Source organism: Myodes glareolus, chromosome 2 (assembly GCF_982192425.1).
Source record: "Myodes glareolus chromosome 2, mMyoGla1.1, whole genome shotgun sequence".
Taxonomy (NCBI): domain Eukaryota; kingdom Metazoa; phylum Chordata; class Mammalia; order Rodentia; family Cricetidae; genus Myodes; species Myodes glareolus.
Window position 1 is genome coordinate 3,140,967 of NC_142027.1, and position 27,358 is coordinate 3,168,324.

The 27,358-nt window shown below is 44.8% G+C and overlaps 1 protein-coding gene across 2 annotated transcripts in view; it reads left to right on the top strand.

Annotated features, from left to right (window-relative positions):
- The window catches only part of Dscam (DS cell adhesion molecule), a 570,981-nt gene that overhangs the window by 375,003 nt on the left and 168,620 nt on the right, over positions 1 to 27,358 (top strand). For both annotated transcript variants that reach the window (XM_085685855.2, XM_085685856.2), the window contains exon 11: positions 3,919 to 4,092. In XM_085685855.2, the coding sequence (XP_085541981.1) occupies positions 3,919 to 4,092 (174 nt within the window). The remainder of the gene's footprint in view (positions 1 to 3,918; positions 4,093 to 27,358) is intronic.

Genomic DNA, 27,358 nt, shown 5'->3' on the forward strand with positions numbered 1-27,358 from the left:
TCAGGAACACTGACTCTAGATGCTCAGGAACACTGACTCTAGATGCTCAGGAATACTGACTCTAGCTGCTCAGGAACACTGACTCTAGATGCTCAGGCACTGTCTCTAGCTGCTCAGGAACACTGTCTCTAGCTGCTCAGGAACACTGACTCTAGCTGCTCAGGAACACTGTCTCCTGGTGCTCAGGAACACTGACTCTAGCTGCTCAGGAACACTGACTCTAGATGCTCAGGAACACTGTCTCCTGGTGCTCAGGAACACTGACTCTAGATGCTCAGGAAACTGTTTCCTGGTGCTCAGGAACACTGACTCTAGCTGCTCAGGAACACTGTCTCTAGCTGCTCAGGAACACTGACTCTAGATACTCAGGAACACTGACTCTAGATGCTCAGGAACACTGACTCTAGCTGCTCAGGAACACTGACTCTAGATGCTCAGGCACTGTCTCTTGCAGTAATTGCTCCAGAGAAAGTTACCACTTACCTGTCCTGCTGTTGCTGAGTGTGGAGCTCTATAAATGTTCATCAAATCAAATCTATTTTCTGATTTAAAAATTATTTTTATATCCATTTCTTTCTTCTTCTAAGACAATAATTACTCAGAATGTGCAAGTTTTTGAGGATCTTGAATGAGTTCATGTATTTCCCCCTCCTTTGTTCCTTTTGCTGTACAATGAATAAATTCTGCTGACCTAGTCATTTCTTCTTCTGTGTCCACTCTGCTAATAAGCTTCATGAATATAATTCGCACACATAATAGTTGCAGTTACTTTTCTATTGCTTTGTCTCTTTTTAATAGTTTTAATATTTCATCTGAATCTCTCCCATCTGTTTATGTAAATTAGCAAGCTATTATTAAGCCTCTGCCCAGTGGTTTCCTCTGCTTCTGATAAGAGTTCTGTTTTTCTATGCCTCTTTTTCTTTGCTTTATTGAGGGGTGAGTCACATAGCTTTCTAGTAGCTTCTGGTCTACAGGGGAGACTGAAGGAGGTCACAGCTTTTCCCAGTCCTTCCCTTTCACCCTGTTTTATACCTATGACCCCTTCACTCTGTCATGTGCTAAAGATAAATTACTCTACACAGTTCATATCTCATTTTTAGGCATTTTAATTGTTTGCAACTTTGTTTGCCTAGTTGCCAGGGACCTCAGTGTTCAGATTCACTTTAAAGAAAACAGTTGTGATGCTGAGCAGACAAACAGCTTCCATTTCTGATTTCCTTCCTCCCTAACAGAAGTAGAGTACCTTTCAGTTGTGTGCATGGGTGTGTCTTTGTGTGTGTATGAGTGTTTCTGTGTGAGTATGTCTGTCTATGTGCGTATGGGTCTGTCTGTGTGTGTGAGTGTATCTGTGTATGGGTGTGTCTCTGTGTGTGTATGAGTGTGTCTGTATGTGTATATGTCTGGGTGGAGTGTGTGTATGTGTCTGTGTGTGAGGGTGTGTATGATGATGTGTGTGTATGGGTGTGTATGTGTCTGTGCGGGGGTGTCTGTGTGTGTGTCTGACTCTGTGTGTATGTGTGTGTGTGGGTGTCTGTGTGTGTGTCTGACTCTGTGTATGTGTATGTGTGGGGGTGTCTGTGTGTGTTGAGTATGTATGTCTATGTGTGTGCAGTGTGTATAATGTATGTCTGTGTGGACAAAGGTATATATGTGTATGTGTCTGTGTGTGGTGTTGTTTACATGTGTTTGTTGTCAGCAAGCACAACAAAACCATAGAACTGGAACACTCTGTGGGTAGAAAGAACAACTTGCCGTGTGGAGGGGCACGAGCTGCCAGGCTGCCTCAGAGGGTAGAGAAGAGCAGAGGACCAAGGAAGGGAAATCTTGTCAGTTTTGTCAGGAAAGGAAGCAGAGAGAGGTGGCAGGGCCACCAGAACAGCCTGGGAGTTAGTGTGGGGACTTTGATCTGTTACAGACTGTTTGAGTTAATCAGGTTTTAGAAGTCTTTTGCCAGAGGTAATTAACAATCAGATTATTCATGAGATTAGGAGGTTCCTGAGGAATGCCGAGTTTAGGTTTCTGTTTACCCTGTCAGAGTCCTGCCTGGCTTGTTTCCAGACCATCACCTTAGGACACTGTCAGCAGCATTGCCATTTGCTGGCCCGCTTGATTACTTAATATGCATGTGTTTGTGCATATGTGTGTGCACACACTAACATGTAGAGGCCAGAAGTCAACACTGAATATCTTCCTGTGTTGTGTGCATATGTGTGTGCACACACTAACATGTAGAGGCCAGAAGTCAACACTGAATATCTTCCTATATTGCTCTTTACCTTATTGTCCCAGAAGGATTTTTATTGAATTTGGGTCTGGTCAGTCCCAGTACACTGACTGCTCAGCCAGCTCCAGGGATCCTCCATCTCTGTCTGTCTCTTCATTGTGGGGATTACAGGAACACATCCTGGACCTGACATCATGTGTAAGTGCTAAGAATCAGGTCCCATGCTTGCATAGCAAGCTCTTTCACCAACTGAACCATCTCTCCAGCCCCTTTTCAGCCTCTTAATTCATGTTGCTACAGGTCCTCTCCAGCAGTTCTTGAGAGAAGCCACCCTGCAGTGATTCTGTTTGTTGTTACTCATTATGCCCAGAAACAGTATTCATTTCCATGGTCTCCTGGGGAGGCTCAGACCCAGCTCTGAGGTCCCTGCAGCAGAAACTTTAGGGGAAGAACAGTCAATGTGTGCAGTTTAGTGTTCTTGGGCGCGGTGTTGGAAGATCCCCATGGAAGAAAGGTGGACATAGCAGACCTGATCAGTCAGCTCCAAGCCTGTTCTGGGGCTCCTGTCTTTGGCTCACTCTGTGAGTTTCCTCTAGGAAAATCAACTCTTGTGCAGAATCTCCACCCAGTCCCCAAACTCACAGGGTAGAGAGGCAAGGAGGAGGTCTAAATGACCTGGACCACATCTTCCCCACACATCCCAGTCAGTGTGATAGGTCATCCCAAGCCACTGTTAGCTTAGACGTCTGTCAGAATCTTCTCCCTCTCTTGTATTATTTCTAAGATCCTTTCTTCTCTTTCCCTTGAGTATAGCATCTGCACCTGCAGACACTCCTAGGCAACACAGTTTTAACACTTTCTTCACTCAATGACCTGACTCACATACCCCAGCAGAGTCAGGGTCCTATAGCATTGATGATGCATTGTGGCTCTCCACTCTAACAGGCAAACTAAGGAGTGCCACGGGAACTGAGGAATTTTGCTCACAAGATGAGCAATGTCTACTCTGGGGTTGTTCTAACTGTGATTTCTTTCAATAATTTTATCAGCTGCCTAACACTCATCAAATTTGGCATTTTATGGAGGAAATGTGTGTAAGCACTCCTACCTTTTAATCTCATTCTCTGAAAAAAAACCTGTCATTTTAAGTAAATGTGGTTTTCTCTAAATAAGGATTTTAGTTATTACAGGGAAGAAAATGTGACTTGTCATTTCCCAGTTCTGCCCGTGTGAGGTGTGTTAGGTGTTCGTGTGTCAAAAAGAACTTGATCTTGCTGCTAATGAGTTTGTTCCCATTGTGGACCCCTTTCTTGTTTCACTGCTGTGACCAAATACAAGCAGCAAGGTAAAGAAGCAAGGTTGATTTTCGCTCGCTATCTGATAGGATAATGGTATACCGCAGGGTAGACACCGAGGAGTTCATGGCAGTGGGGGGTGTGTCTGGCACTCCTTACATCTCAGCAGACTGGGAAACTGACAAGCAGCAATGCTGCCACTCAGCTGGCCTCCCCCCTTTGCGTTCAGTCCAGGGTCCTAGTGCATAGGACTACCTTCCCCACACAGTGTCCTTCCCTTCTCTGCTTCACAGACACACCCAGGGGGAAGTCTTCAGTCACATTTTTGGTTGCCAGTGAAGATCAATTATTACTCCTTGGCATCATGGGTTTTTTTTTTTTTTTATGATTCTCTCCCAGGTGCTGGGGTCCCCCAGTTCCAGCCAATTGCCCTGAATGGCAGAATCCAGGTCCTGAGTAATGGCTCACTCTTGATCAAGCACGTGGTGGAAGAAGACAGTGGCTACTACCTGTGCAAGGTCAGCAACGATGTGGGCGCGGACGTCAGCAAGTCCATGTACCTCACAGTGAAAAGTAAGGAGGAAGAATGCTTTGTTTTCCCTACGTAGGTCTTTGGGGGCTGCACTTTTCAGTTGGTTCATGCATACGTGTCTCCGAGCAAAACCAAGCAGGTTTCTCTGTAGCTGATATTTCTACTTTTCAGCGTTGGACATACTTTCAAAACGAGTGGAAAATGCCAGTAAATTATCAGCAGTCGTCTGGGGCTCCCCACATCCTGGGTGTAGACGAGCATTCTTCTGAGGAGCTGGTTCCCAGGTCACTGACCTCAGGCTCTGGTACCCACGATTTTATGCACTGATCCCACTGTCAAGGAGTTCAGTGCATGGCCTTGCAGATATTCTTAAGAGAGCCTGTTTCGTGTGTTGCGCTGAAAACTGGCTCGGTCATAGGTTTCCTTTATAAAGTAGTTATTGGTAAAGGAGCCTGCTGCCGAGACTGGGAATCCGAGTTCAATCCCTAGAACCCATATGGCTGAAGGAGAGGATCAAAGAGCAACTCCTGCAAGTTGCCCTCTGACTTCCACATGCGAGCTGTGGTACATGTACTCCCCTTACCTCTCATGCTCCTCCCCCACCCCCAGCTCACCCTCCACCCCATCCCCAAGTAAAATAAATAAATGTAAAAATTGTATAGATAGCCACTGGAGAGCTCCAGCATGAGTGGAGCGTAGGTGCTGCCTTCCGGTCTGTGCTGTTGACCTAGTGGGTGGGAGAGGGCTCATCACTGTGAAGTCGTCTCTATACTTGGGCCACTGAGCACTCAAAGAACACAGAGTGGACCATTTATCGCTGAGTAATTCTCATTAACAAAGCTTATGTGGCTATGTACGGCTTTGTGATTAGTTTCCTATTAGATAAGCATTTTAGTTTTGTTTTTTTGTGTTTGTTTTGTTTTGTTTTGTTTTTTAATTTTGTTTTTTCAAGACAGGGTATCTCTGTAGCTTTGGAGCCTGCCCCGGAACTAGCTCTTGTAGAACAGGATGGCCTCGAACTCATAGAGATTCACCTGCCTCTACCTCCCGAGTGCTGGAAATGAAGGCATGCGCCCACCACCGCCCGCCCTGATAAGCTTTTTGTGGCTAATTGGCTTTGGTTTTGCCCCCTGACAACAAGAGTTTGTCCAAACTTTTCCTGCTTTAAAGTGACGCTGCTATTGATCTTTAAGAAACCACATCTGTTTCGGAGGACTTGATTTTTAGGGTGCGTGTATGTAATTCAAAGACTTTTTATATGGGTCAGTACCTATCCTATCAACTAAGGATTTATTTTAGTCCATTATTCTACCAGAAAAAATGGGAATTTCAAGCTATTTGCTGAATGGTAGAGTAGAGAAGCACACCACAATTCTGAAACGAGGTTGTTTCCTGATCTACTGCATAATCTTTGAAATTTCTCATCCTGTGTTCTGGGAGAATTTTGTGGAAAAAAAACCCAAAAACAAACTGTAAAATCAGCATATTTTAAAATGGTAAGGTATTTTAAAATTTTAAGTCCTTGAAATACTCAGGTAAACTAAGCCATGTTGATGCCGGTTAGTCTTTGCACGGTAAAAATAATATATTTGATACTTGCTTTGTTAATTTGTAAAATAATTTTTCAATTCTAAGAAAAATTTGTTAAGACCAAACAGCACAAGGTCTTATGGGGCACCTGACATCAGTTGGTCATGGGTTTTACCCTTGTGGATGAAAATGCCTGTGTTTTTGAAGGAGGAGAAACATGGAAGATGATAGAATGACTGACTTGTGTGAGACAGTGAATAACATGTGCCATGTTCATGGCAGATAGCAGAAGATAGAACTTCAGCTTCATAAAAGATCTTCAAGAATGGGGAAAATGTAAAACATAGAAGTTGCAGATTCCCACCCCCACCGCCATCTACTGCTTCCACACCTGTGTGGTAGGAACTAGTAGTGCAGGTCACAGGCCAATCAGAAAGATGGTGTCTGCCCTTCTTGGAGGGCAGAGAGAGACAGAGGGCATCTGTGTACAACTCCTGAGCGTCAAAGACCTCAGTGGTCAATGAGAACAGAACTCAGGGTCACAGGCCAGGGCACACCTCCCACTTCCCCTGGGAGCAGTAAGTATTTTTCATCATCTGGTACTTAAAGTTCATGGATTAAATTCTAACACCATCCCCACTCTGATGGTGTTAGAAGACAAGGTTTTGTAAAGTGATCAGGCATGAGTTCAGCTCCTCAAAGTGGGTGGCCTGTAAGCCAGAAGACAGCCTCTCTGGAATCCAGCCCAACCAGCCCTTCATCTTAGATTTGCAGCCACCAGACAGTGAGGAATAATTGTCTGTTGTTAAGTCTCTCAGTTCATGACACATAGAAGCTGGGGCTGGCTGAGGTGTTGTAGAGTTCTAGAGTATGATCCTGCTGCATTGCAGTTTGATGTTAATGACTGTGAGTATCTAAAGGGCCAGGTTTTGAGGCTGGAGTAGGAGGGTCATTGCAGAAAGAAAGGGAAGGGGAAAGATGCACACTGTTCCCAGACTGGAGCAAGAGGGATCTCCACGCAATTTACATGGGGGAGGGAGGAGACAAAAGTTGGTGGCAGGCATTCTAGGACATGTTTCTTAGAACCAGCCAAGTCTTGTGGTCTCTGAAACCATATAATTAGTGGGTTATAAAACAACATAATCATGGGCTATAGAGATAAAGAAAACATAATAACCCTCTAGAAACAGGAGCTTTCAGGAAAATCATTCTGGAGGAGAAAGCATTAATGGCACAGCACAGGAAAGAGGAGTAGGAGCAAGAACCCCCAGCTTAAAAGACCTTTTACATGGTCTCCATGACATGACCAACTGTCAGCACTGGCTAACACCTCCAGATGCTTGACCAGCCCCTTCTGCCCTTGAGGAAGAATTCAAGTTTCCAGAGACTTCCAAATGGAAGAAAAATAACTATAAAGGAGATTTCGTGGCTGCAAATAAAGCTGTCCAGTGTACTCCCCTTTCTACTGCTCAGTTTTATTTCCATTATTTTAATTAATGTATACTCATGATACAAAGTGATGGGCTTCATTATGACAGTTCATTCAAATAATGCATGTGCCGTAACTGTATTCCATATCCATTACCCTCTCCTACCTTCCTGTCCACTAATTTCCTTCCTCTTCTCAAATAGTCCAAGTAGTCCCCTTTAGCTTTCAAATGTGTGTGTGTGTGTGTGTATCCCATATATGAGAGAAAATATGTAATTTTTTGGTTTTTTTTTTGTTCTGTCTTAATTCACTTAACGTGATCCACAGTTCTATCTATCTCTCTGTGCATTCTTGCTTACGCATAAAACTCGACTGTGTTCCACTGTGTGTAGATGTATATTACATGTCCCTATCCATCCAGATCTTAATGGACCCTTAGGTTGGTTCCATAACTGGTGTATAGTGAATAATGCTGCAACAAAGGTGAGTAGGTGTCCCCCATGGTACGCTAATTTAGATTCCTTTGGGTGTATTCCCAAGAGAAGGATAGCTGAATCATTCAAGCATACTATTCCTAGTTCTGGAAGAACCTCCCCACTGATTTCCACAGTGGTCGCACTAATTTATTACATCCCCAGCAGCCCTGTATGAAGACTCCTTTCCCACAACTCCTCACCATTTCTCGTTGTCATTGGTTTTCTTGGAGCCAGCTCTTCTGTCTAGGGTAAGACAAAACCAGTCTCAACATAATTTTCATTGGCATTTTCCCCTGATGGTTAGAGGAATAATCATCATGCATTTGTTGGTGGTTTTTTATCTTGTTTTAACTTGGGTATCTCTTTGAGTTCTTTATATATTCTAGTTAATTGGTCTCATTGTATAGGGGCTGTATTTATTTCTACATGGGAGAGCTTGCTGCTTCCTCAGGATGTGTGAAGGGATAGAAGTGGCTGTTCAGATGGAAACTCAGGGTTCCCAGAATGCAACAACACTGGAGCTAAGTTTCAAACACATTTGCAAAACATAGACTATTGAGGACTATATGTTATTGAGGACTATTGGGGTTATGGCGGGAAACTAGGGGTAAGCACTGACTAGCCTTCTGTCCACTTTGCTTACTGGACACAGAGACTGGAGTCAGAAAAGAGGACATTATTAGTGACTAACATCCACCACAGCCCTCTTTTGTTTGGAAGCACAAGATGCCTGGCAGATAGCAGGCAGACCGTAGGGAACTGTCAGGGAAAGCCATCAATAGGATGAAAGATGAATCTGTGCGAAACCTTCCAACTCAGCTGGCGTTCCTGCTTCTGAGTCTACACTGTCATCCTCTCAGGAAAGGAAATCAAACACTAGAGGAGCGGCAAAGATAGGAACGGCAGGACTTTGCCTCTGATCAAGCCTGGTCTTGGGGCCACAACTACCTCTAACCCCCATGGGTAGTGAATGCGTAAATCAAGCCAGACACCCAGACTATGCCTCTTCAACAATACCAGGGGCCGTTTGGTGTCTCGGGAACAGGGTGGTTTTTCTAGAAAAATAATTCTTCAAATGGAAGTCACTCCTAATGTTTCCTGCAGGTGCCAAAATTGCACCTGCCCCCTCCAGAGTTCTGCCACTGGCTGTATCTCTCGAGGAACATGATTGCAGTAGCTCACACTGAGCAAGCAGCTCTTCCTTTGTCTGCCTCTCTGCTTCAATCCTTTCTGATCCCCTCATGCAGCATAAAAGAACGTTGATTATCAAACAGTGGTAGAAGCATCCCTGGAGAGACAATTACTCTTGGGATCTGATGAAGCCTGTAGCCCCAGAGCAGCCCACAGGGCACAGTACAGCCTGACCTGCCACCCACCTCCCTCATGCTCAACCTGGGCACAACTCCATGATGCCAGGGTCTATGCCAATCTCCTATGTTTTCTGTCATTGTAGCAGGAAACTGCCCACAGGTGACTTTTGGGAGAGGAAAGGGTTTGTCTGGCTTGTATATACATCCCAATCATAGTGGGAACTCAGGACAGGAATGTGAGCAGGAGCAGAGACAGGAGCTGTGGAGGAATGCTGCTTGCTCTCCATGACTTGCTCAGTTTGCTTTCTTTATGCAAGTCAGAGCCATCTTTCTAGAAAAGGCACTGCCCACAATGGGCTAGGCCTTCTCACATTAGTCAACAATGAAGAAAACATCCCACAGACTTCCTACAGGTCAGCCTGTAGGAATGGAGGCATTTTCTTTTTTTTTTTCAGTTTGTTTTATTGAGCTATACGTTTTTCTCCATTCCCCTCCCTTCCTCTCCCCTCCTCCCCTCTCCCATGGCCCCCATGCTCCCAGTTTACTCAGGAGATCTTGTCTTTTTCTACTTCCCATTTACATTACATCCATGTATGTCTCTCTTAGGGTCTTCTTTGTTGTCTAGGTTCTCTGGGATTATGAATTGTAGGTTACTATTTTGTTTGTTTTATGTCTAAAAGTCACTTATGAGTGAGTATATATCATATTTGTCTTTTTGGGTCTGGGTTACCTCACTCAATATGATGTCTTCAAGATCCATCCATTTGCCTGCAAATTTAAAGATATCATTTTTTTTTCTGCTGTGTAATACTCCATTGTGTAAATGTACCACATTTTCCTTATCCATTCTTTGGTCAAGGGACATTCAGTTTGTTTCCAGGTTCTGGCTGTGAGAAATAATGCTGAACAGAGTTGAGCACATGTACTTGTGGCACGATTGAGCATCCTTTGGGTCTATACTCAAAAGTGGTATTGCTGGGTCTTGAAGTAAGTTGTTTCCTAATTTTCTGAGAAATTGCCATACTGAAATCCAAAGCAGCTGTACTCTCACCAGCAGTGCAGGAGTGTTCCCTTTACCCCACATCCTCTCCACCATAAGTTGTCATCAGTGTTTTTTATCTTGGCCATTCTTACAGGTATGACATGGAATCTCAGAGTTGTTTTGGTTTGCATTTCTCTGATGGCTAAGGAGCATTTCTTTTAGTTGAGCATTTCTTTAAGTGTCTTTAAGACATTTTAGATTCCTCTGTTGAGAGCTCTCTGTTTAGGTCTGTACCCCATTTTTATTGGATTATTTATTCTTTTAATGGCCAATTTCTTGAGTTTTGTATATTTTGGAGATATATCTTGTTGATATCCAGTTATTCTAGCATCATTTGTTGAATATGCTTTCTTTTTGCCATTTTATATTTTTTGCTTCTTTGACAAAAATCAGGTGTTCAAAGGTGTTTGGATTGATATCTGGTTCTTAAATTCAGTTCAATTCACCCTCCTGTCTGTTCTTATGCCAGTACCAGGCTATTTTACTGTAGCTCTGTAGTAGAGCTTGAAGACAGGGATTGTGATGCCTCCAGAAGTTCTTTTATTGTACAGGATTGTTTTGGCTATCCTGGGTTTTTTGTTTTTCCATATGAAGTTGAGTATTGTTCTTTGAGATTTCGATGGGCATTGCATTGAATCTGTAGATTGCTTTTAGTAAGATTGCCATTTTTACTATGTTGATTCATAATGTGTTAATTCTCTTATTTCTCTGTTAATTTTCTGTCTGACAGACCTGTCCAATGGATGGGAGTGTGGTTTGAAGTCTTCCACTATTAGTGTGTAGAATTTAATGTGTGATTTAAGCTTTATTAGTGTTCTTTTACGTATGAGGGTGCCCTTGTATTTGGGGCATAGATGTTCGATATTGAGATTTTCCCTTGATGGATTTTTCCTGAAACTACTATGAAATGTCATTCTTTGTCTCTTTTGATTGATTCTTGTTTGAAGTCTATTTTGTTAGATATTAGGATAGCTACACCAAATTGTTTCTTAGATCCATTTGATTGGAAAAATTTTTCCCAACCCTTTACCCCTAGGTGATGTCTGCCTTTGTGGTTGAGGTGTGTTTCTTGTATGCAGTAGAAGAATGGATTCTGTTTTCCTATCCAATCTGTTAACCCATGTCTTTTTATGGGTGAGCTGAGTCCATTTATATTAAGGGATATAATGACCAGTGATTGCTAGCTCCTGGTAATTGAGTTTTCATTGTTGGTGATGTTATTGTATGTGTTTTCCCCTTCTTTGGGATTTGCTGCTGTGAGATCATCAATTGTCTGTGTTTTTGTGAATATAGCCAACTTCCTTGGGTTAGAGTTTTCCTTCTAGTACTTTGTGTAGGGCTGGGTTTGTGGCTAGGTATTAGTTAAATCTGGTTCTCTCACGGAATATCTTGTTTTGTCTGTCTATGGTGATTGAAAGTTTTGCTGGGTATAGTACTCTGGGCTGGCATCCGTGGTCTCTTAATGGTTGCGTAATGCTTAAACAGGACTTTCTGGCTTTCATTGTTTCAATTGAGAAGTCGAGTGTAATTCTGATAGGTCTGCCTTTATATGTTACTTGGCCTTTTTACTTTGCAGCTCTTAATATTCTTTCTTTATTCTGTATGTTTAGTGTTTTGATTATTATGTGGTGAGGGGATTTTTTTTTATCCTATCTGTTTGGTATTCTGTAAGCTTCTTGTATGTTCATATGCATATCTTTCTTTAGGTTGGGAATTTTTTCTATAATTTTGTTGAATATAGTTTCTGTGCTTTTGAGTTGGACTTCTTCTTCTATCCTTATTATTCTTAGGTTTGCTCTTTTCATGGTGTCCCAGATTTCCTGGATATTTTGTGTTAAGCTTTTGTTAGATTAAATGTTTTCTTTAACTGATGAGTCTATTTCCTCTATTGTATCTTCAGCACTTGAGATTCTCTCTTCCATCTCTTGTATTCTACTCTTTTTGCTTGCATTTGTGGTTCCTGATCGTTTTTTCGTAATTTCTGTTTCTATAATTCCCTCAGTTTGTGTTCTTTATTGTCTTTATTTGTTTCATTTTTCAAGTCTTGAATCATTTCTTTCACCTGTTTGATTGCTTTTTCTTGTTTTTTTGCTAAGGAATTTGTTGATTTCTTCCAATTTTTTGTTTGTCTTTTTCTTTGTTTCTTTTAGGGAATTTTTCATTTCCTCTTTATAATGGCCTCAAACGAAAAAATAAAAAAGTTATTTTTTAGGTAATTTTCTTCTGCTTCATCTATATTTGGGTGTTCAAGTTTTGTTATTGTAGGGCCACTAGAGTTTGTTGGTGTCGTGTTGTTCTTTGTGGTGTTGAGTGTGTTCTTCCCTTGTCTACTCATCTTTTCCTTTCATTGATATAGTTGGGTATGTGTTTCTGGTGATGGGTCTTCCAGGTGCCAGTGGACCCAAGGCTCAGATGGTTACTCTTTGTGGTGCAGTCAGGGTCACGGTTCCAGTCACCCCATAGGTCACTCATTGCTCCTAGAGGTTGCTCAACACTCCAGGGGGTTTCTCTGCCATCCCAGAGGTCCTTTGGCCCTACTTCTACGGAGACTGCTTGCTTGGGGCTGCTCCCACTGAGGTTGCTGCCTTGAGCCTCCTCTGGCAGAGGTCGCTGGTTTAGACCTGCTCCAGAGGAGGTTGCCAATTCATTCCTAGTCCCACAGAGGTCTCTGGCTTGAGTCTGCTCCCTCAGAGGTGGATCCCTTGTACCTGTTCCTGTGGAGGTCATTTTCTCAGGCCTGCTCTGGCTGAGTTTGCTGGCCCAGGACTGTTCCCACAGATGTCCCTGGTTTGCACGTACTCCCACAAAGGTCCTTGGTTTGGGTCCAGTCCCACCAAGGTCTCTAGCTCAGGTCTGCTCCTTTGAAGGTTCCTGACTCATGCCTGGTCCTGCAGAGGACTCTGGTTTGGGCCTGCTCCCTTGGTAGTCACTCCTTTGTACCTGCTCCTTTGGAGGTCACTGCCTCTGGCCTGCTCAGGCAAAGTCGCTGGCTCAAGTCTGCTCCTGTGGAGGTCATTTCCTGGAGCCTGTTCCAGTGGAGGTTGCTGGCTCAGGACTGTTCCCACAGATGTCCCTTGCCTTGGGCCCGGTACTGCAGAGGTCTCTGGCTCAGGCCTGTTCCCTTGGCTGTCGCTTCCTTGTACCTGCTCCTGTGGAGGTTGTTGCCTTGGGTCAGAGGCATTTTCTTAATTGAGGTCACCTCTTCCTCTTGTTAGGATCCCTGTGAGCCCTGTAAGGAGCCCTGTGAGCCCTGTGAGCCCTGTGTGCCCTGTGAGGAGCCCTGGGAGCCCTGTGTGCATGCCCTGGGAGCACATAAGCCATGTGAGCCCTGTGAGGAGCCCTGTGAGGAGCCCTGTGAGGAGCCCTGTGAGGAGCCCTGTGAGGAGCCCTGTGAGGAGCCCTGTGAGGAGCCCTATGAGCCCTGTTAGCCCTGGAAGCACCTGAGTCCTGGTAGCCCTTGTGGGCCCTGTTAAGACCCCTATTGTGAGCCCTGGGAGCACATGAGCCGTGTGAGCCCTGTGGACACGCCAGCGCATGTCTGAAAAGGTGAAATTGGAGAACTCCCTCCTGTAATTCATTCAGAGTTGAACACAGATTCAGGCCACAACTCTCTTCTCTCCCTTGAGGACACCCAGGTCTGACCTCTGCAGAGACAGTCTGGAATGCTTGTGTTAGGACACATCCAAAGTCAGCATCCCCAGAGCACATTGGCTGATGAGTGTTTATAATGCAGGGCAAGTCATGGTGGGGTGTCCGAGGCCATCAGGGCAGGAACCAGCCATCTGTTCTTTGTAATTCAGACAAGGCTAAGCAGAATGGCCGAGACAGCTGGGGTCAGTAGAACTCTGTGCACACACATTCTTCCTGTTCGTCTAAAATCCCCTCGCTGTTGGACCAGTGGATTTGAGAATGCGAAGTTCATGTCCACATTTTATGTCTTGCCACCCTGCTATGGATATTAAATCCAGCAGTAGTGGAGAGTAGCCCATATACTCACAGGCCAACAAGAACCTTGTCATCACGAAGCTGGTGAGCTGGACTGTAGCTCATCTCATGCCAAAGAACTGTGGGTTTGCATGGTTGTTATCTTAAAAGGAAATATGTGGGATTTTACAAAAACAGCTGAGTATTCATCTACACCATAGAGAGTGGGAAGGTAAAAGGTGCTCGGGTGATTCTAATTTCCGTGTTTGTATTATTAGTCTATTTTAGTTACACAATGAAATGCCTAATACCTCACTGTCTATAAGCCTATTTGGAAATTCAAAGACTAAGGTCCTGATTCTGGTGATGAACCCTAAGCTGCACCACACTATCACAGATGTCATCATGGTGGGAGCACATCAGAAAGGAAGAGCCATTACCAGACAGGAAATGGATGTTTTTTCAAAGTTATCTTTCTAGGTAAATGCACACAACTCTGTCTGTCTTCATGCTGCATGGGCAGTATTTTAGTGCATGGCTGGGTAGCTTGTGTATCTTATCTCATACTCGATGATCTCAGGTGTGCAGGCTGAGAGCCTAGTCTTCTGTGCCTTGTGTGTAGGCTTGATGCAGAATGGGTCATCATTAGGAGTGAAACATGGTCAGGAAGTGTTTGCCATTCTGAGTTTGCAGCCATGTCTTAGAATGTCAATAAGGAAAGGAGGGCTTTTATTTAAAACTTAATGACAATTCCACGGGTATTGGGGATGTTCTCACCATGACAATATGGCCATGGTGTGATGCTGTTTAGGGCTCATCACCAGAGCCAAAATTTTAGTCTTTGGATTTTCAATTTCCAGAACTATAGATGACTAGGCCTCCCACATTTGGGAGTGGGTCTTAACTGAAGGAAGATGGTTGTTAGGTGTGGATCTTGAAAGCTGTACCAATTCTGGTTCTTTTATGAGTCAATTCTCTAGGCATGGTTCCTCAATACCATCACAGATGACACTATGAAGTTCTATCACAGATATTAGCATTTAAATTGGTAGCTAATGAATAAAGTAATTTTTTGCCTTCTTTAATACCAGTGGGCCTCATCAGCTAACGACCTTTAAATAAAACAATCACTCACCCCTCTTCATATCAGTAAGTGTGCAGATGTGTTTACACATCAAACTTATTGAAACATCTGGTCCTGGTTAGGAATGGGTTCATTCTGTTTTCTCCTGTCGCTGACTTCAAATGCACTCTGGGTTATCTTCTAGCCCCTCACAACGGCCAGTCCAATTTAAGCTGTGATGTTCTGCCCTCCCTTGGCCTGGAGCAGCCAGTCTTTTCATTCAGGACTGTTTGCTCCTATTGTGTTGGGGTGATACAAGAAGGCAGTGGGGGACAAAGAATCTTTTATTCACCTTGGCTCTGGCTATTTCTCTAATGCTTGCTGGCCATCAAAGCCCTCTGTCTGACAAATGGTCTACATCCTAACACCTTTCTTTACTCCAGGCAGCGTCCTGTGATTCAGTTCAACTCTCACACTAATGACCTGGAGTTAGCATCAGGTCCCAGCAAGGCTTCCCTCACTTCAGACACCAGCGGTAATTGGAGTTCTCAGATGGCCTCCTCTTCTGCCTGTCAAGTTCTGAGTTAAAGGTCACACAACCTCTTTGTGTTTGATAATTTGTTAGGACAACTTATGGAACCCAAAACTGTACTCAGCGACATGATGACAGAGGATCCAAATGAACAGCCAGATACACGGGGACATATGACAACATCTGGAAGGGTCCTTGGCTCACGGTTCAGGAGTTTCTGTGCTTGTGTATTTGGGCATTGTCTCTATCTCAGAATACTGATAGGCGTCACCATTCTTGAGCATCTGTGAATAAATGTCTACTCACCCCAGGTAGGCAGCCAACAGCAGAACAGAACATAAACAAACAAATAAACAAGCTATCCAAGTACATCTTGGGGAACCAATGAGCTTTGTTGGGTTATTTGCAGAAATAGGGGTGAAGGGTTAGCCACAGGAACAGAAGTCATTCAGATCATCTGCATTGCCAAATCCCACCCAGCATGAGGGACACTCATGAAAGCTGGAAACCTGGAGGACACTGAAAAGCTTGCCAGTACCTCAGCAGCTTAGGGAGTGTTAGTCTAGGCAGCTCAGTTTGTCTGAGCCCCTTCTAGTCAACTGGACTTGTCAGACCTTGACTGTCCCAGTCAGTTTCAGAGACTTCCTGGAGGTACTGAATTGTCTATGTCATGAGTTTAACAAGCTTACCTGCAGTATGGAATGTTTCACCAGCCCCTACACCATCTTGAATGTTAAGCAGCTTCCTTCAAACATAGAAGAAAGTTTGACCTGAGAGGATATTGTTACACCACCAACGAGAAATCTCTTTTTGAGTCTCACTGTCCAGAGCTTGTATCTAAGTTCCTGAAGTATGATTTGATTCAATTATCGGTCATGTGATGAACTAGAAATCCAGCTGCTCCTACTCCCGGATGTCACAGCTGGGGCTGAATATTCAGCCCTCTGATTGTAGACTTGCTCCTTCTGAGATGGATAACCCATCTTTGGAAACTCGTTTGTCCCATAATGAGTCACTTCAACAGCATAAACTCGGGCCTGGCCAAAAAGGCCTACTAATGACAACAGAATGCATTCAAAACTCAGGGAATTCCAAGGGGTTTTGAAGTTGTATCCAGGAAACCAGGATAAATTCTGGATACACTGTCTATTGGGGCACATAATCAAATATATATAACTTATTTGAGAAGAAATTTTCAGACATCTTTCTACACAATCCCCAAGTTAAGGGACATGGAGTTAGACGATTGTGCCTTCTCTGTGGTACCCCTCATCACACACAGCATCTCCAACCTTGTGATCTTAATAGCCTTCATAACATCAGCCGTTCAAGGCATTTAATTATAGTGATGTGAAAACTTATCCAATGCAAGAGACAGAAACAAGGAGCACTCCGTCTTCAGGACTGACTCACATGGCAGAAAACATGGGAATGATGGGCACTGCCCCCCCAAATTTACAAACATATTGGCAAATATTATTCTCTTCAATACTGTATGTGTGCCTGTTTGCCCATAGCTGGAAACACCTAAATGCTCTTTCACGGTCTATTCCAGGCAGGCCTCTATGTGTTTGCTGAGTATCTGCGTGTCATGCAGTAGCATGCCACATGTGATTTTTAATGGTCGATGTGCCCCACCGCATGCCCAGCCGAGGGAATACATTGTCCTGCTCTGGATGGTCTGGTGTGCATCTGGTCCTCTACAAGCTCAGCTGCCTCCACGGCAGAGCAACCTACACCCTGCTCCCCTGATAATGGGAAAGAGGATGAACTGCATGCAGTAGGAGCCTCGGAACCTGCATATGGCTCCCTGCCTCCCCACAATACGACGCGAAGGAGAGTGAGGGCCTCCAAGGTGAATTTACAAATCCTCAAGTTGGCCTGGCAAGCAGGGAAGGAGCCCTAAGGGTGGAAACCCAGGTAGCACCAGCTCACAACCCAGCCACTTGCTCTTTTGCGTTCAAGTCCTGTGTGTTCCAAAGCAGCCCTCTGTGAAAGTGGTGCTTAATTACTTCCGGCAACCTCCGTGGGCAGAAGATGTCAGTAATCTTTCAAATGTTCTCATTAGTGCTGAGGTTGGAGATGTCAGCCCCGGCCCAGTGCAGCTCAGCAGCCATCACTGGGGTGTTGCTTGGCACTTCAGGGGTGTCTTAATGTGTGTGCTGCCCTTTCTTTGATGAGCAGCAGAGATAAAGGAGACCACAGAAAAGCCATCAGGGGATCGAGAAATGCTGGGTCGATTCTTCAGTGGGGAATGTAAAATGGCTGTGTATTACATTGCGTTAGCAGCCATCAATCAAAAATGTCCATGTCCATTGTAAGTGTGCAATCTTGAAGCAATTACGGTGGACCACTGATGATACAGCAGCCAGCTTGAGACGCTTATTTCCAGCTTTCCACATGGATCACACAGGTCTTTCTGTTTTACTTCTTAAAGGCAACAGCCCCTTCCTTTCCCCATATCTGAATCCATACCCTTGATTTCTCTTTAAAACAGCTAAGCTCCTTCCCACTGCAGGATATGATTTTTTTCAGACATGCTATAAGCCTGTAGGAAGCAGGGGATGCTAAGATGCTGCAGGGACCAAGCTTCTAAAGAATCCATCAGCCCTCAAATCTCCAGGTCAGGCTGCAGGCCTCAGCACTGCAGAGGAAGACTCAACCAAGTGCACAGGCCGTCTTCACAGTTTTAAGAGGCCAAGGTCATAAAGTCAAGGTCACTGTGAGTGGAATTTATGATGTAGACTATGATGGAGCTTAAAACTTCAGAAAAACCTCAGCTTCTTTTAAAATATCCCTACCAAGAATGTGACAGGATGGGACTTTCTGCCAGTAGGATTGTTCTCAGCCCTTGTGAAATTATCCCACTACCCTTTCTAGGCATGAGGCTGCCTGGATGGAGCTGCACACCAGACCTGCAGTTCCTCACTCTCCTCCGGCTTCATGGAGCCACTGCTTCTGCTTCTACCCCACCTCACGTCAGTGCCCCAGCCCCAAATCTGTATCTTAGGCCACACAGAATGCTCACAACAGATTCCCAGATCCATATGATGCTATACACAGAAGTCAAAAATAGTGAGTGAGTGAGTGAGTGTGTGTGTGTGTGTGTGTGTGTGTGTGTGTGTGTGCATGTGTGCGTTCTATCTCAGCGCTATAGTCTAGACGCTCCTAAGACAGAATGGGAGAATCCCCATACATGCGCTCTCTCTCTCTCTCTCTCTCTCTCTCTCTCTCTCTCTCTCTCTCTCTCTCTCACACACACACACACACACACTCATTTTTTTAAAAATTAAGTGTTTTTAACATAGGGTAACCAACTGTCCCAGTTTCCAGAGAACTCTCAGTTTTAATGGGTGATGTGGGATTCCCCCTCTGTTTGCTATGATTACCATTGGTTAATAAAGAACTGCTTTGAGCCTATGGCAGGGCAGAAGAGAGCTAGGCGGGAAAGCTAGGCTACATGCTGGGAGAAAGGCAGGAGACAGACACACTGAAATTTTGCTGATAGGCCACAACCTCTTGGAGATACACAGATTAATGGAGATGGGTTAAATTAATATGTTAGAGTTAGCCAATAAGAAGCTAGAGCTAATGGGACAAGCAGAGATTTAAATAATACAGTTTCTATGTGATTATTTTGGGGCTGAGCAGCCCAGGAACCAACAAGCGGCCACCCTCCAACAAATGCTGACCTTCTAGTCCCTGGAAAAGTAAGAAATCAAGGAACTAACATAAATTTTGACATTTTCATCTATGTGCTATGGACTGCTACCTGTTTTTCTAGCTTTGCTTTTTAGAGGTATGTGGCACTGTCTTAACCATTGTTATCTTGGAATTTTTAAGAATGACAAGACGTCTCTTGACCCAGTTGGGCTTGGTCCAGGACCCTGAGAGGCTGGACACTAGCAGACTTCAAAGATTGGCCTAAGGACCTGGCTCCACATTTATTGTCTGTTATCAGCTCACACACAGAAGCTGATTTGTGACAGTTTCAGTGGAGTATGGAAATTGGAAGTAAGCTTATTAGAATTGGGGGGAAAGTCAGAAATTAAGTAAAGGCAGGAGAAAGTCCCAAGGATAGGAGTTATTTGCAAGACTTAGTGGGGGTTGCATTGAATTTCCATTTGTTTTTTTTTTGTTGTTGTTGTTTTGTTTTGTTTCTTCAGTTTTTATAGGGCCATGCCAGAAACCGAGCAAAGGCGAGGCACTCCTGTGCAGGCTGACTAATTCTCTGGGCTGTGATGAGCTGGTCCAGAGGTGGGTCCACTTGCTCCGCACATGTGCCTATGGTTTTTCATGTTCTGTGCACCCAGTTAGGGGTAGGTGACGTCTTTCACACCCCTCAAACTCTAACTACTGTTGTCCATTCCTTCGTCTGAGAAGTGGCTGGGGGTGGTCTCCGAGGTGGAAGCTGCCTTCCTGTTTGAAGCCACCCTCCCTTCCAGTTCAGTCTGCTACAACTAGCTGCATTAGGAGAAAGGACATCAAAAAGAAAAACCAGACACTAGCACCTCATGTCTGCTCTTTGCCATCGCAGGCTCAACCCCCCGCCCCTCTCTACTCCATCTTATACCCAGCTACCAGGCCTCTTGCTCAGCTTCCTCCGTACTTCCAAATCTACCGTTCTAATCTTAATCTTATTTTTAATTCCGGTCTCTGCTATCACTTCAACATATGGGGCAGCTTGCACTTAATACCACAGGATCTTTTCCCTTTCTGCCCGTGGAGAAGTGGGTCCTGGTTCAACGGTGAGGTGCTTCTCCTTGTGTTGTTATTGAACAGGGGGCATGCCAGGATCCTGCTCCCCGGAGACCATTTCTCCTGTGGTACCTGCTGCCCTGTGGAGGGTGTGAGGTTCTCACTATGCTCCTTCAACTCTCTGGGCACTTTTCTGATGACCCTAAGCAACAGGCACCTGGAACTCACCGGAATATTAGGGCTGCTCCTTACCAACCACCCCTTTCCTCCTTCTATCCATGGAAACTTCGGAGAGCCTCTGTAAAGTAACGAGATGCAGCAGACGAATCTACTGCTAAGGCTTCCTCATTTGGCAGTGCCCAGGAACAAGGCAAAAGAGAGGTCAAACCCTTCCCTCTCCAGCCCTCACTGCCAGCAAAACTCTAAAAACAAGAGAGATAAGATGCTGGTAACTCAGGCATCTGCACGCGTCTTTGACCCAACCCCTGTAAGTCTATTCCCGCGGAGAGATGTGAGAGTGGGAAGAATCAGGAGACAGGTGCCCACTGGGAAAGGTGCAGGATGGGGAGGGGCAGATGAACAATAGTGCACGTGAGGCATGCCTGGTGGACAGGAGCATAGGCACAGAGAACTGTGGAGCTGGGTTCTGGAAATCGTGGCTAGCTACCCAGGAAGCCCAGGTGCTCCCTGTCTGGAGAAGGAGTGACGTCATAGCCTGATAGCATGGCAATGTTCCCGAATATCAGGCTTGAAGTCCTTCCACTTCAGGGCTCCAGTGCATTCACGCAGCCTTGGTTTGAGGATTTGCACTTTGTGTCCATCATCCCAGTAGGCAGAGGTAGACCAGATGACATGCATGTCAGTAAATGTCACTGATGGTCACTGGAGTAATCCTCTCCTAACTTTCTCTCACAGCTGTGTGCTGACAGCTGAGCCACGGCTGGGGCGACATGATACCTTTGGACACATGGGCAGGAGTGCTAGTGGGGGGAGGACAGGCAGTTACATCTCTCTTCCCATAGATTGCTAATGCCTGACCAGGTTTTCCTGATGCCAGACAGCAATGAGGAGCACTCTCTTGTGGGAAAATTTCCAGGGCAGAATCTAGCTAGCCCTTCTGCAAACAATCACAGCAAGACTGTACTTGCTCACTTCTTTTAAATAAATTCTCTTTGGACTTTAGCAGTTTTATCCAGGTATGTGTGTAATGCATCCTGATGAGTCTCACCTCTGCCTCTTTGTCTCGTTATTTATTAACACTACTTTTGTGCACCCTGCCCCTGGCTTTAGGACAGAACCTGAGGTCTAGGACATGTCTGCAGCCCCACCTTGCTCACCTCCAGCTGTGCATGGCTCTTGGTACAGATGTTCAGGATCTCTAAGCCATGATGCTGCTACCGGATCAGCATGGGTCCAGGATGCCTTCAGCAACTTGCATTCTCGTCCTCACCCCCACCCCCATTCCTCCAGAATTCATCTCCCTGGCCTCTTAGATCTGTGTCATAACAAATAAACTGCAAAGGAGGCACAGAGTCTTAAGGAGGAGATGGAGAATAATCCACAGTGGTACAACTGTGGAATTTAATAAGACCTGGACTGGAGTATGTATGATGAAGAAGATCACAGCCACAGTGAGAGAGAGAGAGAGTGACCAGGTGCACTGCAGTCTAGTAGATTACAAAGGGTCTCCTTGTGTCATTTAAAGTCACTGGTGGGCCTCAGGAATATGCATCATCTGGTTCCCTTTAGCTGAGCATTCTGGGGTTGGAGAGGTGGAATGGCTGTCACGGATAGAAATGCAGCATAGACTTCCCAGAGACCCCTTCCCACCCCATCTCAGTGTGGCCCGTGTGAGTCACTGTATCCAGGACCCTGTCTATATCTAGGGAAATTAATGTGGTGGGAGGTAGCAGTGGGTATCCCAAGGGAGGCCTCTTTCTTTGTCCTCTTCTTCTATCGAAATACTCATCCAGTCCAGAGCCCTGGCCCTTTAGAGGCCATGGAATAGGATGCTGAAATAACATGTAAAAACAGAATATTCTAAAATCCTGAACGGCTGCTCTGCTGTAGTCAAGGCTGGCTGGACAGCTGGCTTGGTGACCTGTGATTACTCAAGGGGCCCTGTGCTCAGAAACCACCCAAGCTGAATTAAAGCACTGCTGTTGTCCTCTTTCCATTTCTTCATATTGGACAGAGGGTTCCACGATTGCATTTTACATCTGTGTCTGCCGCTTTGGGGCATGGTGTGAAACAAGCCTCAGAAGAAACACTGGTCTCATCCTATTCTGAGTGGTTTTTTTTTTAAAAATAGTTCCTCGAGAGTTTGTATAATGTGTTTTGATCATGCTCACCCCCCCTCCCAGTTTTAATACACATAAGGAAAACGTTAAAGATGTTAGTTCCATTCCTCTTTGCTGCCTCTTCACTAGGAAAAAAGAATATGTATGCACACATATATGCATGAGAAAACATATCTGCATGCATGTGTGCTTCTGTGTGTAAAACAGATTCTGTGTTTGTGAATCCCAGAAGTATCAATGAAAGCCAAGGAATCTAATCAAACACTAGTTCAGTCTGTTTCCTTTCCTGAAGATTTGATTTCCCACACACACCCTCTGTGTGTGTGTGTGTATGCACGCACGTGTGTGTGTTGCATGCATGCGCACATGAACATGTGTGTGAGCATTCATGTGCAGGTGCATTCATGTAATATGCAAATAAATACATGCCATAGTGCAGAGATAGAGGTCAGAAGACACTCTCAATATGTTCTTCATATCTCACCTGGTTTGCGTAGGGTCTCTTACTGTTTACCACTGTTCATGCCATGCTGGCCCGTGAGCCTCTGAGGAATCCTCTGTCTCTGTCCCCATCTTGCCATAGGAGTGCTAGGATTACAGGTACATACTACTGCATCTGGCTTTTGTATTAGTATTGGGGATCCAAATAAAGTCCACATGCTTTCCTGGGAAGGACTTTGCTCACTGACGAATTCTCTGGACCAATTATTGTGCTGCCAATGTCACCTCTTGAAGATTTTTTTTCTCTATGTGTCGTTCGCTTGTTTTAATTCTATACCATAAAATGCAACCGGATTTCTGCAGGATCTCTCAACATTCTAAAGTTAACATGAACAAACAGCAGTATTTACCTAGCACTCTAGATACAGGATTGAGTCTAAAGCTCAGGTTAGAGTGTGCAGCAGTGAGCTGGGGGGTCCAGAGCTTTGAAAATCCCAGATCCAGGGAAGTCAATTCAGGCACTATATAAAGATAAGTAATAAGGACCCATCATCAGGGGCACAAGTCAGAGAGATAGGAACACAGTTGGGAGAATAAGAAGCAAAAAGGAGGGACCCATGGGATCTATGCCATGTAGATGGAGTGTTCTTTGGCACCAAGCAACTCAGCAGCATCAGACAAAGAGCTCTCTCTTTTCTGAACATTGTGCCCTCTGTGAAGAACTTAGTGAGCTCTTTTTCTACATCGATGGCATTTTGGCGTTTCCTCTAGAATTCTGGACAGAATCAACTATTCATCACATATAGCACCTGCCTGCCTGAATGACTGAGCTCCCTTATGCAGGAAATACATTCCAGTTTTCTCCTCCCCCTATGGAATTATTTCCTTTGTCCCTTAAAAACTTAGAATGTGTCTCTTGGTTTAGTGTTGCTGAGATTAAAAACTAAAATTTATATTTAAGGAAGTCCGCCTTCAGAGTGCAGGAAAACCCCCTTCCCATCTAAGGCAGTCCCATGGCCTATCCTTATTGTTGTCTCTTTGTGGGAAATTTATGTGGCCCAGTATTCTATTCCCAGTGTGTTCTGCCTTTGTGTCTTCTTACTCGGAAGAAAAGAAAAAAGAGAAAAAAAGCCTACTAATTCTTTCTCTTGTACAGAGCACCAAATAACCTTTCAGCACCAGGGAATTCAGAGTCTGACATCTGAAATGGTGCACAGTCTTCTCTGCTGAAAGCCTTTGAGACAGGCAGGGCTGGTGAGGAGCCACAGAAATTCATCATAATTGTCTGATTCTGCACTGACACATGACTGTTCTCTGTCTCTGAAGTCATTCATGGGGAGAGTTTAAAAGATTGGCAATTAGATGGTGAATGAGACATGTCACGTGCCACTGCTCTTCAGAGAGAAGTCGCTGCTTTCCTCTCCATAGAAGTCAGTTGAACTGTCACCTCGGGTGGGGGCTGACATCACTGTCAGAGACTCAGGTGAGAAGGGCACGGGCATGCTATCACTTGAAAAGGCTAAGCTTCCAGAAACTCGTGGAAAGGCTTCTAATCTTCCCAGGGACCGTGCTTCCTCCTCAGGTGGATGTCACTGAAGAATAGCCTCCTTTCATTTAAGACCGTGCAAAGCCAGTAAAAGTTGAGTATCCCTTACCCTAAATGTTCATGACCAGAAGGATTGGGAGTTCAATTTGTCTGGATTAGGGATGCTCAGCCTTCTGGTTAGATTTGTGCTTGGCATGGAAAAGAGCCGCTGTGGTCTGGGTGGCCTTGCTATTTGAGAAGTACATGTAAATTACTTCCTTCCTGGAGAGAAGGGGCCAGAGATAAATCTTCCTTACTTGGTGCATCTGATGGCTTTGTCTTCCTTGCAGAGGCCACTGAGGCCAGCCCACCTGCCAGCTAGACTTCATGACTCAAACACTTCCTTCATCCCTACTGATTACTGGCAGGCTTGCATGTCCCTGAAGCATCCAGCTCTCCTGCAGCCCTGGCCCAGAAACTCTCAACTGAAGTCTGTGTACGACGGCTTACAAAGAGGCTCTCATGAGTGTGAGCTGGCCCAGATCTCACTTCCCCGACCTGGACTGCCACATCGGAGCGAGTTTCTCTGAGTGTGTACAGATACTGTCCCTAGTAGGAACGAGAGAGCCGAGTGAGCATGTAGAATTATCTACTGCTCAAGCTCGAACGTGAGATGCGCTGGGCAGGAGCCTCAAATGTTGACTCTTTGGTAAAAAAAAAAAAAAATACATTTTTGTTTAATATTCAAACAAGGATCTGATGTGTTTTGATCAAATTCACCCTATTTCTCACTCCTCTAATTCTTCCTCTACCCCTTCATCACTTCTCCCTCTCAACTTCATGTGTTCTCTCTTTGTAAAACATTCTTTTAACACCCACTGCATCCTTTTAATGCTGCCTATATGTGCATGGGCACAAGGCCATCTTCTGGAGCATGGGCATCCTCTCAGGCCTGCATCCCTGAAGAAACTGTCTCTCTCTGCTTCAGCCGCCATGGTTGCTATAGCTCCTCAGATAGGGGAGGGACCTAATGAGTCTCTCCCTGGTCCATGTTGGGATTTTTGCTGACTGATTTTTGCTACCATAAATTCGTGTGTACAGATGCACTGTCGTGATTGGAAAGTTCATTTTCACAGCAGACACACACTCCTGCTGGCTCTCAGACTCTCTGCCCCTCTTCTGCAATGAAGACGGGGGTGACACAGGTGTCTCATTTAGAGATAGACATCCCTTCTAGGCTCTTCTCTGCATCCTGACCAGTTGTGGATCACGGTGTCAACCACCATCTTCAGATGAGGGGTGCAGAACGCAGCATCCTTGGGTATAAAGCTAAGCACTGAGGAGGTGGTGCCTGACAAAGGTTCTCCTCTAGGTCTCCGACCTAGCCAGTCACTGATTTTTTTTACCCCAGCTATAGTACAAGAAAGGGTTTAAATGCTTCACCATAAAGTCATGACAGATTCTTACAACACAGAACAAACAAAGTTTCTGACATATGAGCAAGCAGTTGTGGAAATTTGAATTTGATTTTGTTGTTGTTCTACCAGTCAAACCCCAAGCCTTATGGATTCTGTGCAAGGACTAGATCACTGAGCTAAAGTCTAGTCTTTTCTCTTTATTATATATTTATTTGTATTTTGATACAGGGTCTTGCTAAGTTACACAGGCTAACTTCAAACTTGAGATCTCCCTACCTCAGCCTTCTGGGTAGATGAGATTGCAGGCATGTACACATGCATACACACACACACACACACACACACACACACACACACACACTCACTTGAAATCTAGAAGTTTTGTTAAAGACATTGTCTTACACATAGCTCAGGGTATCTTTAAACTCTATGTAACTGAGGATTGTCCTAAGGTTCTCATATTCTCACTGTCGTCCCTGTCCATCACCAGGCCTAGTTTGTGTGGTGCTGGAGACCAAACCCAGAACTCCATGCATGCTAGGAAAACACTCTTATTGACTGAGCCACATATTCAGCCTTCAAATTTGGAACTTTTAAGATTCTCCCAAAAAGCTTTCAGAGTAGCACATTTCAAAATGAAGGATGTGTGTGTGTGTGTGTGTGTGTGTGTGTGTGTGTGTGTGTGTGTGTATTTTAAACCACAGTGTCTGGCTCAGGTCTCCTACATTCTATCTCTCTGGGGCCCAAGATCCATCACTGTAAAAATGTCACTGTGAGTTTCAGTGGGTCAGTTTTAGGCTGAAGGCATCCAGAGGTCTCAAGAGGTAAAATTTATTATCCTTTGAATAAACTTCCCATGTTGGCAGGAAATGGGCTCACACTTCTATCTAAGAATGTCAAGAAATTCTGACTTTGCATCCATTCTCAGACATGGGTATCATTATTAACTCCATTTAAAGATGAGGAAACAGGGATATGGAGTACTTATCTAAAGCCTAAGATTGCAGTTCTACCCATGCAGCCAGCCCCAGGAGCCTGCTGGGAACCTCACTGTGCTGTTGGCCCTGGACTAGGTTCTTCCTTGTTTTGGTCATAGGCTCCGTGTTTATCCGACTGAAGTGACACCTCATAAAATCAGAAGTTCAATCCAAGTGTTGAATCACCAATCTTTCCCTCAATCACAGAGACCAGTCAGAACAGGAAGGTGCCTCTGCCACAGGCTGAAAGGGTCTGTAACATGGTGGGAAGGTACAGAAGGTTCAGATGCTCTTGGCACAGCACAGGAGTTGGACCCTGAGGGAAGCAGATTTTGGCTTACTCGGACATCAGGTGTTGATTAAGTCTCCCCTTAAGGTTAAAGCCTGGGGTTGGTGTTTGAAATACTCTGTGGAATGAAGGTGTCAGCCACTTGTCCTCCAAAAGCAGTTTCTAGAATGCAGACAGGGAACATGGGTAGCCAAGTCCAAGAGGGCTTTTGTAGACTAGAGTATAATGGGAAGAAACAGGTAAGTATTCTAGAGCACCTTTTAAAAGACATTTAACAGCAGAACTGTATCACAGACCCCAGGGTTCGACCCTTTGATAGGCCTACTTCATTACTAGGGACTATGGGAATTTTG